Here is a 14,670-nt window from a genome sequence, read left to right on the forward strand (position 1 = left end):
ACAAGTGGATGTCATTGGTATCAAAGTCTGCTTTAGGTATCAAAGGATTAGATTATTATACCATATTACACTGACTCTAGAAAATCCCTGTAATTGTTTTTAGATACTCTTTTAAACTTCTTTTGTTATTATTTTATTATTCTCAAAATGATGTGAAACCACCTCTTAAGATGAATATTTGCCTCAGCCACCTTCAGCTTTAGAGACTCCAACTATCCACTTCTGTTTGAGATTTGCACCTTGCTATGGGATTTCCATTGCTATCTCGCACATCTCCATTCCCAGTGCTATTCACTTACAGGTTTCTGTATTGCCTCCTGGGACTAATGCAAAGAAGTAGGGAAGGAGAGAGTAAAAATGAAGGTAATAAAGCAGCCATTATGTATTAGGCATAATGACATTCCAGGCATTTTGTTAAGCTATCTTGATCTAATGTAAACTTTACCAGCCTGGATAAGTAGATATGGAATTATTATTCCCATTTTATAAATGGGATGAAATTAAGTCTCGGTACATTTTGTATTTTGCTCATGGTTGTATATAGTTGTACTTAGAGCAAGTGACTGAGCCAGAATTTGAATTCTGATCTGTGTAGTTCTAAATGCTTAATCACATTGCTGTGTTTCACCTTCCTTTTCACAACTATTTCCTAGTTTATCCTTGTTTCCTCCTTTCTGGTGACATTTTATGCCTGTAAGGAGGACTTATAAAGAGGAAACAAACTCTTGCCTCTTTACCCTACAATTCCTTTACTCCAGTACATAATTCTTAATTCTCACCTTATTTAGTTTTGGCTAGCAAAGCAAGAGTCAAAACAAGAGACAGATGAACAAGAACACCTTATTACCCCTCCATTCCTGGTTTTTTCCTCCAGTACCATTCCTAGCAACTTTCCATAGGTGTGTTGTTTTCCCAATCACTAGAATGTCTGTCCCTGAAGCTTACTTCATTACTCATGGCCCAGAGCACTCATAGGCCTGTCCAGCCCATGGAGGCCATCACTCGTGTCTTACATTGAGAAACTCCTTTCTTGTTTGGCAGGTGGTTGGGAAGAGAAGATATGATGAATGAACACACTGTGGTTGGGCAGTGGAGAGGGGAGCGTGGGCTGCATGTCAAGTTGGAGTTTGAATAGATAGAAGCATTGTTCCAAATGAAGATTAAGTCCCACAGTTTATTGTGTATTAAATGGGCTTTTGTGAGCTAGTCGGGGAGCTCAGTCAACATTTATAAGATTGTTACTAAGGAGAAATATGTTGAGTTCCAAACAAGTTACTTGCAAACAAACTTGAGGAACATAGTTACTTTTAAATTGAGAATTGCCTAATTGCAACAATTCTGGGATATCCAACTTTTTCTTCTGTAATAATGCTTCTCCAATGACAGATTTTTTTTTTAAATGCAGCTCTTCAATTAATCAGGTAGTTTTGTGGAACCACTGAAAGAAAGTAGTAATATGTCTCTTCACTTTATAATCTCTTTTAAAAGCCTATCAATTAGCATGAATTTAGAAGTGTTTCAATGTTCTGTTTGATTTTCAGAAACCAAGCCACCTCCTGTCATGTAGTTTTATAGCTGTTGGTGTTTTAGTAGCATTTTTCCTGCTGATTCAGGACTGTCCCTGGACTTACTACATATATTGTTTGTTGCCAGTGCCAATATGGTATGCTGTGCTAAGAGAGTAAGTAACATGCCTTGATGTCTTATTTTGTACTTTACCAACAGTGAAATCTGTGTTTAACGTGCATTAGATTTCTGTAGCATAAATCTTCAAAGATATTTATAATACCCTTCAATCTCTGAGCCCTCTCACTTCATTTACAATAGCATAAATGTTGCATATGAACATCTTTTTTGTTTTGACTTTTCCTTTTGACTTCATCTTTATTGCCCTGAGTTAGTATTGACCTTGTTCCTTTCTTTGTGTATCCTTTATAAGAAAAATCTGGGCTACAAAAAGAATAATTAATATTGATGGTACTATGCCAGGAGTAACTTATATTTTGAATTTGTCTCATCATCTAAGATTTCAGTGTATCTTTATGTTTCACAAGGAAATGTACATGTTTTCTTTCCACACATTTTTACCTTTCCTTTCATAGCTATCATGTAAACCTAAATAAATGGAACTTTGTAATTAAATCCAGACCACCATAGAGAGTGGTAGATATTAGTCCCATGTGCTATGGTTCTTCCCTTAAGTGCCTCCTCACAAGCTGGAAGTAAAATGGATTCTTACCATTGTAGAAAACATCAGAGGTAGGGCTCTCAGGCAAGTTTTGAGTACTTTAAAAGAAAACCACTCAAATACTGGGCTAGTTCACATTCACAGACGTGTTGCACATCTTGTTGCTATATTTGCAACAGTAATCTAGAATTTAAACTTAGTCTTGGGCATCCAAGCATCCTCTGAGCAAACCAGACCCCTAAAGCAGACCAGGGAAGGAGAGCCCAGACTTAAAGGGTATTTTCAGAGTTGTCCTGAAAATTTTCAGGGTTGGCCAGCATGTTTGTCATGACACAGTGTGTATTTTTATTCTAATTTTTGTTAACTCCAACTTTGACCACATCTACTATATGACCCATGTTAAAATATCAAAAATAAAAATTGATATTAAAATGTTTAAAATATTATCATTTAAAAGTATAAGTGAGGAATGCCTGGGTGGCTCAGTGGGTTAAGTTTCTGCCTTTGACTCAGGTCGTGATCCCAGGGTTCTGGGATCAAGCCCCGCATTGGTCTTCCTGCTCCCCATTTGTGCTCGCTCGCGCACTCTCTCTCTCTGTCAAATAAATAAATAAAATCTTTAAAAAAGAAATAGGAAAAAAAAAAAAAGAAAAGAAATAGGATAAGACAAAAAGAAACTAACAAAAGGACTTGGTGTTGCTTCTCCATTTGAAAGGAATGGGATTGCTGGATATATGTACTTAAATCAGATTTTTTTCTAGTCTGGTTTAAAATTAATCTCTGGTTTAAAAATTTTTAGAATGAAAGTTTTATTCTTGCAGAAAATTCTATTCTACTACAGAACCTCTCTTAAATTATTAAATGTCCTATTTATGAAGATGACATCTATGTTTAAAATTTGAGAGGAAATGTGATTTTGAATGTATGTTGTGTTCTATCTTTCTGGTAGATTAAATAGAAAATAAAACATAAAAATTCACTTTTCTTCTAAAGTCATAAAATCTTCTGAATGATTTACAAAATCATCTCGTTTTCTTGTGCTAGTTCACTGTTGAGAACAAAAGAAGCATTCTTCTTTGGACTGGTGTTATCTTTACTTTTCTACATGGCCCCTAAGTAGTTTTGATAATATTATGTGACCATTATTTTCAATCAGAAAAAGATAATAAACCAAATGATACTGATTTTTTGTAATTACCTTCTTAATCACTACAAATGCTAAAATTTTTTCCAGTGATGAAATGTAAAAAGTACTCAAGTATGTAATACATTTTTAATGGTTATGGATTCACATTTAATTACAGTGAGTGTATAATTAGCAACATCTTAAATTGGGTTTGGAAAAGGTTATTTAGTTCAGTGAAAAAGTGCAATTAAGATTTTCTTTACCTAAGGGGCAGCCTGGGTGGCTCAGCGGTTTAGCAGTGCCTTCAACCTGGGGCATGATCCTGGAGACCTGGGATCAAGTCCTGCTTCAGGCTCCCTGTGTGGAGCCTGCTTCTCCCTCTGTGTCTCTGCCTCTGTGTGTTTGTGTGTCTCATGAATAAATGAATGGAATCTTTAAATAAATGGATAAATAAGCAAACAAACAAACAAATAAATATAAATGGCCCAAATTAAAAAAAGATTTTCTTTACCTAGATTTGGAAAACCTATGTTTATTAAGACAGTGGAAATTTCGATATAAGATTAACCTTGCTGAATTTAAATTTTTCCCTAGTTTTTATCCATTTGGGTTCATTATATTTTATTTCTGATCATGTATCTGTAATTGGGTGTTCTCGTGTTTAAACTAAGATCAACACTTATTTATCATTAATGTTTATTTTTAAAAACAAATTTTTGTGATCATTATCAAATTAATTTAGAAATTATGCTTTTTCCTAAAATACTTCTAGCTTTCAAAAAAAAAGATTTAGATAAGTGAAGCCATTGAAAGAAATTGGTTAGAGATTATATTAGGTTTTGAATAACTATGAATTGAAAAGTCCCTGATTTCTAGGGTTGTGCAGTTTTTATATTTTACCACATATGACCTAATTTTTTTTTGTTCAATATGTAGTATAAATAATCTTGTTAAACAGGTTTCAAGTCATTCAGGACTTTGTCATATCACTGTTGACCTTTCCTCCAAGTCAGTTGGCTGGCTACCTGTTCATCTTTACCCTGGGAATTGAAGTATTAGTGAGTAATTTATCGCATTACAAAATTTTCAGATCTCTTTTATACATATGTAACTCCTTTTAAATGACCTCATTTTTCATTTCTTCTTTGGAATGCATTGCTAGGTTCTCAGTTTTTTCTACCGCTACATGCTCACAGCTGGACTTATTGCATTTGCCTGTTGGCCATTTATCACTCAGCTATGGATTCGAGCAAAGGTACAAGTACTTGTTTTGACATTGGACAGATTAGTAGCTACTTTGTTTTGATATGTATTTAACTCAGGGAATTGTTCATTTATAAAGAAAAGGGTAAGACGTATCCTTACATAAAGAGCCTTTTGACAGGAGGACTGAGGTTACCGTTAAGTGATTCTCATACACTTTGATATCAAAATGAATTGGTCATGCCGTGATTGAAATACTCAGAGTCAGAACTGGTATGTCCCTCTGTAAATCACTTCCTAGATTCTGTTAGCCTCAACTAGCTAAGGAATGGTTGTCTAGAGCAATGCAGTGGCTTAGGAGGCTTTGCTCTGAACTCAAGTCAGAAAAGTCACCATTCTCCTACTCCTGGGAATAGGTTCATGCTTCCACATTGAAACTTTTTGATGTAGGTACCAGGAGGATAGAAATATCTTCTTTCCACCTTTTGAGAACTTACTAAATTCTCCAATTAATAGGGTTATTGATAATTTTTTGTCTTAATCTACTTGCACAAGTATTTTTACTTCCCTCCTGAGCTCTATCACTTGATTATGACTGCAGGCCAGTTTTCTTATAGATATCATCAGCATATGGTATAACATAAATTGATTAAAGCCCTTGCTGTGAAATATGACCCAGGTTTAAATCCTGGCTGTTTCATTTACTGGTCACAGACCTGGGAACACTTATACTTTAACATCTCTGAGTTCAGTTTCCTCATCGGAAATACTATGAGTAATATAACCTACTTCATAAGGTTATTGTGAGAATTTAATCAGATAAGGCTCATCTTATACCTAACAGCGCCTACTATTTGACAAATCCGCCCCCAGGAGGAACTGTATTGCATTTTAAATAGTTCTAAAGCTTTGTGTGTAGTCTTCACAGCCATGAAGTCTGCGAAACACTAAAGCCAGTTTTCTTTACCATACTTGTCTAAAGATAACTTTTTCATTTATTTCAGAGCATCTCACTGAGTTGGATTTTCTTCTCTTTGCTCCTGGCAGTATTCCCGCTGATGCCTGTTGTAGGAAGAAAGCCAGATATCTTTCTAGTGTATGAACAATATTTTAACTTATTTGCTTTTGAGTATAATTGTTTTTCTCAGTCAACACTATGAAATATAAACCTCATCTTGGTTATGAGTCTCAAAATAAACTAGTGAATAAACTAAAAGTTAAAATACTAATATCAAACCATTAGTCGTAATTTTGGCTCAGTCTCTGAGGAGCATTAAAGCTCCCTGGAGATACTTCTGGGCCTATCAAAAAAATAAAATTGAGCCAAACAGTGATAACTTAAAATGCAAAAGAAAAAAAAAAGTCTAGAAGCTTTTGTATATTGAGGAATCAGTAAAGGTTTCATATGAGAAAATTGTTTTGTTTGCCAAAAATGAAAATATCTAAAAGCCAGTGATGTAATCTTTGTCTTTGCCTTTGAACATGTTCACACTTTAAATGTCATAGAATAATGAAATTCTCTCCTAATCTGCATGTAATGATCTCTAGGGGAGGAGACTCTGTACCTTGACTTTATATCTAATTAAACTGTTAGAAAATTCTGTATACCTTACCTAATTCTCCATGTTGCTGTCACATTTATTTCTTCTCAGTGTATACCAAATCTGTAAAATAATTGATTACCTTTACTTTTGACCTAATTTTAAATTATTATCAAGAAGTCTAGCTGTGTGTGTGTGCACATGTGTGTGCATGTGTGTGCTCAGCAAGCTAAATGATCTCTATTTCATGTAACATTCCCTGTCATTTTCTAATCGTGTAATCATCTTTGTTACTTTGTTTTGAACTCTGTATAAGCAATTTTTTTAGCATTTTAACCTAATCTTTAATCGATAAGGGTATATCTTTTTTAACTGAAGGAATATTAACTAAATTATATTTTTAAAGTATGTGTTAATTTTTGAGCATGTGTTATTTATCAGTGAACACATATTATCTCATTTCTGTGAAGTACTAGTATAGAATAAGTCAGGAATTAGTCCAGAAAGTCAATTTATTAGCAAAAAAAAAAAAAAAAAAAAAAGAAAATAATTGTATGGAGTTCTAAGACCATACTTCTCAGTCATAATTTATTAGTTTTACTAAGTAAAAACATTTTGTATCTGTCATAAACTATAATAGTATGTAAGAAGATTAATTCAAATATTTTCATTTATTTCTTGCTTCATATTTCTGTGTGAGCTCTCCTGTTGTCTTTATAAAACCCCTTTCCCTGCTTTGGTCAGTTTCTGCTTTTCTGTCCTGTTCAAGCAGTGTTGACATAGTTGAGCAGAATTTATATGGTAAAAGGAGGAGAAATTATATAAAGTGTCTCCATAGAAATTTGCCACTTGCATATTTTACTAAAGATGAATGCAAGAAGCAAACTTGCTAAAACAGGAGAAATCCTAATTTGTATTTTTTAAAATTATGTTTTTTCCCCCTCTCTGCTTCTTAATTTAAATTCCTCAGTGATTTAAGTTTGTGCTGGTGTTCTAGTGGTTATATTGCAACTTCTTTATTTTGACTTCTGGTTCATGGAGAAATTTCTGCTCTCCATTTGATCTCTCACATCACCTCCCTTCGTTAGAAATTTAACAAGACAGATATGTGAAACATTTAAAGTTAAATTTAAAAAGAAAAAATTAAAATTAAAGAAAAAAGCAAAAATAACATAGCTATGATATTCTTCTTACTCAAATCTCTAAAAAACATATTTGCCAATGAATTAAATTATTCAAAAGTTTAAAAATATATAAATTATTTTTTTAAAAAAAGAAAAAGCAAAGAATCTTGATCATAGGTCACTGTTTTCTTAAGCTTAAGTGGTAATCCATGTTGAATGTAGAACTACTTTTTTCCCTTACAATTTTCAAAAAGAGTGTGAAAAGAATCCAAACAAAAGCAAAAACAAGCAAGTATTTTCCTAGGAATTCCTGCTTTCATTCATTTTTAGCCCTGCCTTTTGTTTTCTTATTTCTCTTTAGCTACCTCCTTTTCTCATACTTGTTAAATTGCCTGCTTCCAGATTCTGTCCTCAACTATTTCAATTGTCCTATGTAACTCAGATTTTTAGGAGGTGAGAAATACAGCTTTAACATTAGTATACCATTTCTTTGGTATCAGTTTCCTTCAACCTCAGGAACCATACTATACCTAGTGTTCTTGAAAAAAGTATAATTTGTTGGGGCAAATGCCTCATAAGTTAAGCATCTGATTCTTGATTTCAGCTCAGGTCATGAGGTTCATGTCTCAGGTTGTGAGATCGAGCTGGCTCACATCAGATTCCATGCTGGCATGAAGCCTGCTAAATATTCTCTCCCTCTGTCTCTCCACAACGCCCGCCTCCTCTTAAAAAAAAGGAAATGTAGTTTGTTGTTTCCTTACTGTTCAAATGCCTCACCTACATGTTACCTTTGTGGCCTCTGTCCTACCCTTCCTTTAGCCAGGAGCAGCTGAGGAAAGCACCAAGATTAATGATAGAACCATTGTGTTCTGCTAGCAATACTAGGGATTAGAAATGTTGATCCTTTTTGTATGAGTAAGTGCTCATAATCAGAAAATTTATGTTGTAGATACTGATGATGTGTTTAACTATTTTTTATATTGTTTTTCTGTAAATGTATCCCAAGTCAGACTAAGGACTTGGTATGCATAAAATCTTTAAAAATCAAAGTAAAGAAATAAGGTAAAAATATCTAAAAATTTGTAAGGAATTAAAAATAACCCCATCCCTACTGCATCTTCCTCCTGTGATTTTTTATACCTATATACCTGTATATCTATTTTGCTCCCTCATCATGATAAAACCAAATGACTGATAGAATCTACATTAGAGTAAAATACCAAACATTTTTATATGATGCATGTTCAGTAAATATCTTAAGGAAATTTAAAATTGTGAATTGTGTTTTAAAACAGAATAGGAGCTGGCTCGCTGGTTCTTCTGCTGTCCCTGTGTGTTCTAACATCTCTCATAAAAAGAAAAGATCGTTTTATAAATGAAGAGCTGCTGTTACATCTGTTTCAGGTCAGTTGCAGATTTGTTTGTTTGTATGTTTTTTTAAGATTTTATTTAATTTTATTTATTCATGAGAGACACAGAGAAAGAGGCAGAGACACAGAGGGAGAAGCAGGCTCCGTGCAGGGAGCCTGATGTGGAACTCGATCCTGGGACTCCAGGATCATGCCCTGGGCCAAAGGCAGGCGCTAAACTGCTGAGCCACCCAGGGATCCCCAAGATTTTATTTATTTATTCATGAGAGACACAGAGAGAGGCAGAGACATAAATAGGCAGAGGGAGAAGCAGGCTCCTTGCAGGGAGGCTGATGTGGAATTTTATCCCAGATCTCTGGGGTCACGCTTTGAGCCAAAGTCAGACACTCAACTGCCGAGCCACCCAGGTGTCCCAAGTTAGTTACAGGTTTTCGATACCATATTACACTAATGATATACCAAATGGATCTTATGATTGTATTTAATGATATTGTTCTTAAGATGCCATCACGTTTACATTGCTCAATACCTGCCGGATGAGAAGAAAGTTCTCTGTTTAAGATATTACATGGAAAAAAAAAAGATATTACATGGAAATATAGTCTCTAAGGGGTATGAAATAGCCAAAAAGTCAGCAGACAAGCCCAAAGATGCCAAGAGAGCAGAGATTAAGGAGTTATAAGAGGCATCTGTATTCACCCAAAAGTTGAACTGAGATTTAGACTGAGATTCTTATTGTTCTCATTTGCATCAGGGGAACGGTAATTTTCTAGTGAAAGCAGCCTCTGAGTATGTTTATATGAAGAATATAGCCAGTTTAAGACTTCAGATGATGTGCCAGGGAAGGTAGACTTCACCGTGGTTACTGGCTTTGGTGGTGAAAAGAACTTTGAACTTGAGGTTTCAAAATTGAATCAATTCGCATTTATACTGTATACTCAATATGTGATTTCCATTAATATAGCTTCAGTCTGTTTTTAATCTGTAGTTTTTAATCTCTAACTGAGTTGTGTGAATTAGAGAGTATATAATGTTATATTCTATAAATGACAGCTGTTTTCTATATAAGCATGGAAACCACTTTTTTTTAACAATAAAAAATTTTAAAAACACTGACAAAAGAAAAATTATAGGTGTCTTCTCAAAAAATTTCCTCAGAACAAACCTGGGATAATAGAAAGTAATGCCAAGAACACTCTAAAATAAAAATATAGCATCACTTAAAAGGTGTTAGTTTGTCCTTAGAGAACAACGGAGAACATATAAGAAGACAAGAAGTATTTTGTCAAATGTCTTATCAAGACGTAGGAATGTATATTTCATTTTAAATGGTGTATCAACTGGCTTTACACTAAAGCCCACAGGTAACATTGACAGAATTCACCTATAATTATGACTACTTTGGCAGAAATGAATGTTCCTGGATCCCACTCTACAGGAGCAAATATAATGTTAAAATTCTTAGAGTCCTTATTAGAAATATCCCTGAGTATAAGGTAAATCTGTTGCAAAATTTCTTTTTTACAATAACTTTATTAATTTAGATTAATTGCTCTATTGTGTAGCATATTTTTGATGATTCCAAGATAAATATCTTTTATTTTTTTAAGATTTTATTTATTTATTCATGGGAGACAGAGAGAGAGGCAGAGACACAGGCAGAGGGAGAAGCAGGCTCCACGCAGGGAGCCTGATGTGGGACTCGATCCCGGGACTCCAGGTCCACGCCCTGGGCTGCAGGCAGGTGCTAAACCGCTGAGCCATCCAGGGATCCCAATAAATATCTTTTAACATATTAATGTCTCTGACGTGAGAACATGTCTTACCATTGAAAGGATCCTAGGATTATGTCATAGCTTTGTCAACAGCATTTTTTTCCCTAAATTCACTGATAATATAAAATAAATTAAAAGTATCTTAAGGATTGGTGATGAGGTTGCTAATCTGATCTCTAGGAGATTTTACTTTGTTTACAGCCATAGCTGTCTTTCTTAAAAATGGCAAATAATTCACTAGTTCAGGGGTTGTTGGAAGATAATTTTTTAAAGAGCCAGATTATAAGTATTTTAGGCTGTGGGTCCTATGGAGTCTGTTGTAAATCCTCAGCTTTACCACTATAACACAGAGGGAGCTGTAGACAACACAAAAATGAATGAATGTAGACTATACATAAGTGACTATGTTTAAACAAAACAGTATTTCTAAGAATAGGCTACCAGCCTACAAGCCATAGTTTACCAGTTCTCCACAAGTTTATGTATATTCCCTGAAGATTATTGAACTCCTAGTGTTTCAACTACCGTATGAACATTCAGGCTACAAACAGGTATTGAATCAATGGACATGACTGAGTGAGGGCCACAAGTGGAAGACACTAAACCACATTGCACCATCTGCATTTCCATGAGTTAGGAAATCTTCAAAATTAATAATGAGTATTTCTAAATAGACATGGTGTGACCACATATACTAAACTACTCTCAAAAGTGTCAAGTGCCTTATTTTCTGCTTAGTGACAGAGTTCTATCTTGTAGCCTGGGCTGTGAGAGGGTGAGCTGGTCTAATTTCAGTAGCTTTGGGGCTAGATTCCAGTTGTTCCAGCACTTTTCTAAGGATTCTTTTTATAATATAAGTCTCTCACCACCTTCTCTTCTACTGATGTGATTTGTATTTACTCTCAGATGCTGAGCATAGCGCTTTCCATGTATGTTGTGTACAGCACCCATCACAGTCTACTCAAGAAACAAGGACTGCCTTTTTTAAACCAGATCATTAGCTGGATAATATTAGGTAAGAGGGCAATCGAGCTAAATGAATTAATGTTATTATATCAAGTCCTATCTTAAAATTATCCATTTACATCTGTATTATTGTTACTGAGAGAAATAATTTCATTGAATGAAAATAATAATAACCAGCTATGATTTCTAACTCATGCTGGAATTTGACAAAGAAAATTAGAACTTCTATGACCATTCATGTGTTGATAAGAATTACTTGATACAATATTATTGGCCTGATAATAAGGCTAAATATATATTCACATCTAATAAAATTCTAAGTGATTCCCGAAGAGAAGAGATCCTTATGCTCAAATTTCATGTCAATTCATAAATTCTCCATTCTTACACAGAGACTAGGAAACAGTTCATTTTTATCTTTATTTCCCTTGCTGAGAATAACATTGATTAGTTACCTCCCAACACATTACACATTTTATAAAGCCAGTTAAATGTTTCAAAACACATTCCTCTATAGTACCTTTACTTAAGGATCCTGAAATGTTCATGTGAAAGAAACAGAAGTAACTTAAAGACCTAGGGTTTCACTTCCAACTGGAAAACAAGACAGGTGCAAACTTGAAGTCCAAGTTTTTCATTTAAAAAAAAAAAAAAAAAGACATTTTGTGATGTCTATGAGTAATGTGACTTGCAATTTAACCTCTCTGGTTTGTTGTTTTTTTAATGATTTTTGGATTGGAACTTTACCTTAAAAGTGATGAAGGCTGTTCTGCAGGCCTTCCCATTAAATTATCTTGATTTAATAAAGTTACTATTTATATTCATTTTGCATAAACAATATTGGCAACTACTCCTTCATCCAAAAAAAAAAAAAAAAAACCAATGTGTTCAGTTTGTACTATGTTCTGGCACTGTTCTATTCCCTGAGAATAATAAAGATAGACAACATCCCTGCCCTTTTGAAGCATATATTATACACGGAAGGGGTAGGTAATATTCTAGTAAAGTGACCATAAATAATGATCTCTCACATGACATATTAGTTTTTAAATCCCCAGAAAAAAACAAAAACTATGAATGGGAACTCTCGTATTAAAGGGAAGTCTTTCTGTCATAGTGCATAACTTCACAAATGCACAGTCATGTACAACACACACCAGCAGATAAATAATATATGGCAAATAGGAGGTCTGATATAATTAGTAGCAATGCAGCTCTTGCTCATTCCTGTACAGTGCAGCCTCGCTCACCTCCTTAGTTTTCTTACCTACCTAGGGGTAAACTACAGTGAAGAAGAGAAGCAAAGAAAACACAACTTGTGCACATTTCATTATATCTCATTTCTAAACGTCTAAAACTTATAAAAAGGTTTTTAAAAAAAGAACATTTATCAGAATTACAGAAAGCCATCCTTCACTTCATGTGCTTGTCCCTTATCTGTGTTTATGAATATATATGTACACTTAAAATTTTTAGATGCCATATTCAGTATTTTTATTTATTCTGCTTTCCTTATGTTAATTTTTCAGTCGACCTAGCAATGTTCATGGCATTGTTTTCTTTCTTTGTCTTTTATGACATTGATATTTTTGAAGAATATAACCAACCACAACCCCCACCCCACAATGGATTGTTACTCAATTTGGATTTGTCTGATATTTCCTTATAATTAAATTGAGGTTAGGCATTATTGGCCTAATTGAATATTACAATTAATTGAATAATTGAATATTAGAATATTGCATAAGTGATGCTGTGCCCTTCCTAAGGTCACATTTGGAGGTGCATGATCTCTATCTGTCCCTCATTGTTGATGTTAATTTGTATCACCCTATCAAGGTATTACCCATTTTTCACCATAAATTTACTGTTTTCCCCCCTTCCCTTGCTAATAAACTGTCAGTGAGGAGACACTCTAAGACCAGCAAATATCCTCATCAAAATTCCTCCCTAGATGTAACATCCATTCATAAGTCTTTCCTGATCCAATATTTGTCATGATGACCACAAAATGATTCCCATTGCATTTACCAGAGGTTCTCTGCATTCTTTTCTGAGAATCTTCCCTTCTTTCCTATACATTCATTCGTTGACTTAGCTATTTATTATTTTTGTGGACTCAGGAGCACTTATTTTTTAAAAATTTATAACTCATTACTGTTCATACTTTGGGGCTTAAATTGTCCCAGACTTGGCTAGAGAGAGCCTCTTCAAGCTAGCTTCTAAATACACACCCATCAACCCCCATAATTTTTTTGATCACTTTATTTTCTGGCATTGAGAAAATGTTTACCTTATAAAGTTTACCTTATATCCATACTGTCCCAGCTCTGGAATCAGTTATTTCTCTGAGGAGCCATAGTTCTTTTTATTGGGTGAATGGTGCCATATGTACTCATCACTACTGGGGTATCTGCTTCTTTGCTCTTCAATAGACAGAGCTAGGAAATATGTACTCTTATATACATATAACATCTCATATATAGGTACATATACACGCATATGTTAACACATACATGCACATAAACATGCATATACACATATTTCAGAGATCATAAGTTCATGCTGATACCTATATTTCTATCTATTCTTTCTTGCCTTCCCCCATTTCATATTTATATGTTCTTCCCATGATGATAACTAACCTTGGCTTCCAACAACATCAATATGTATACTCATTTGTTAGTCCTATAGCACATCTAAAGCAATTTCAGGAATGTTTCACCCATGCCATCACAATAAATAAACTTAATATTAGTCAAGATTTGTTTGTAATTCTCACTCTGCCCCCTCACTTCACCTTGCCTAAGACTAAAGGTTTATGGTTAAATATTGTGTTCATATTTATTTAGATTTGCCTGCCTGCCTCCCTCCCTTCCTCCATTTTGTTTACGGTGATTATGATATTCATTTGAAACACAACTAGGTTTGTTTCAGTTTGCTGTTTTGGTTTTTATTTTTTCTTTCCTATTCTTTTTTTTTTTTTTTTTTTTTTTTTTATGATAGTCACACAGAGAGAGAAAGAGAGAGAGGCAGAAACACAGGCAGAGGGAGAAGCAGGCTCCATCCCGGGAGCCCGACGTGGGATTCGATCCCAGTCTCCAGGATCGCGCCCTGGGCCAAAGGCAGGCGCCAAACCGCTGCGCCACCCAGGGATCCCTCCTATTCTTTTTTATTTAATTTTTTGAATACATACAATATTCACATGCTTCCAAACATAGAAACTATACAAAAAGGTATACTCAAAGAAGTGCTGTATGTAGTACTTTCACCCCATTCTCCTGTATCTCCAGTCCTTAATGGGCTATAAACGTCATTGCTTTCTAGTTACCCTTTATGTGTTTCTCTGATATAAGTATGTTTTCCTATTTTTCCTC

General features: G+C 34.5%; 1 protein-coding gene across 4 annotated transcripts in view; it reads left to right on the forward strand.

The window, feature by feature from the left end:
• The window catches only part of PIGN (phosphatidylinositol glycan anchor biosynthesis class N), a 114,730-nt gene that overhangs the window by 61,978 nt on the left and 38,082 nt on the right, over window positions 1–14,670 (forward strand). For all 4 annotated transcript variants that reach the window (XM_077891202.1, XM_077891193.1, XM_077891220.1 and 1 more), the window contains 6 exons: window positions 1,542–1,681; window positions 4,273–4,372; window positions 4,477–4,569; window positions 5,522–5,613; window positions 8,478–8,586; window positions 11,234–11,342. In XM_077891202.1, coding sequence (XP_077747328.1) covers window positions 1,542–1,681; window positions 4,273–4,372; window positions 4,477–4,569; window positions 5,522–5,613; window positions 8,478–8,586; window positions 11,234–11,342 — 643 coding nt within the window. The remainder of the gene's footprint in view (window positions 1–1,541; window positions 1,682–4,272; window positions 4,373–4,476; window positions 4,570–5,521; window positions 5,614–8,477; window positions 8,587–11,233; window positions 11,343–14,670) is intronic.

Source organism: Canis aureus, chromosome 1, assembly GCF_053574225.1.
Source record: "Canis aureus isolate CA01 chromosome 1, VMU_Caureus_v.1.0, whole genome shotgun sequence".
Taxonomy (NCBI): Eukaryota; Metazoa; Chordata; class Mammalia; order Carnivora; family Canidae; genus Canis; species Canis aureus.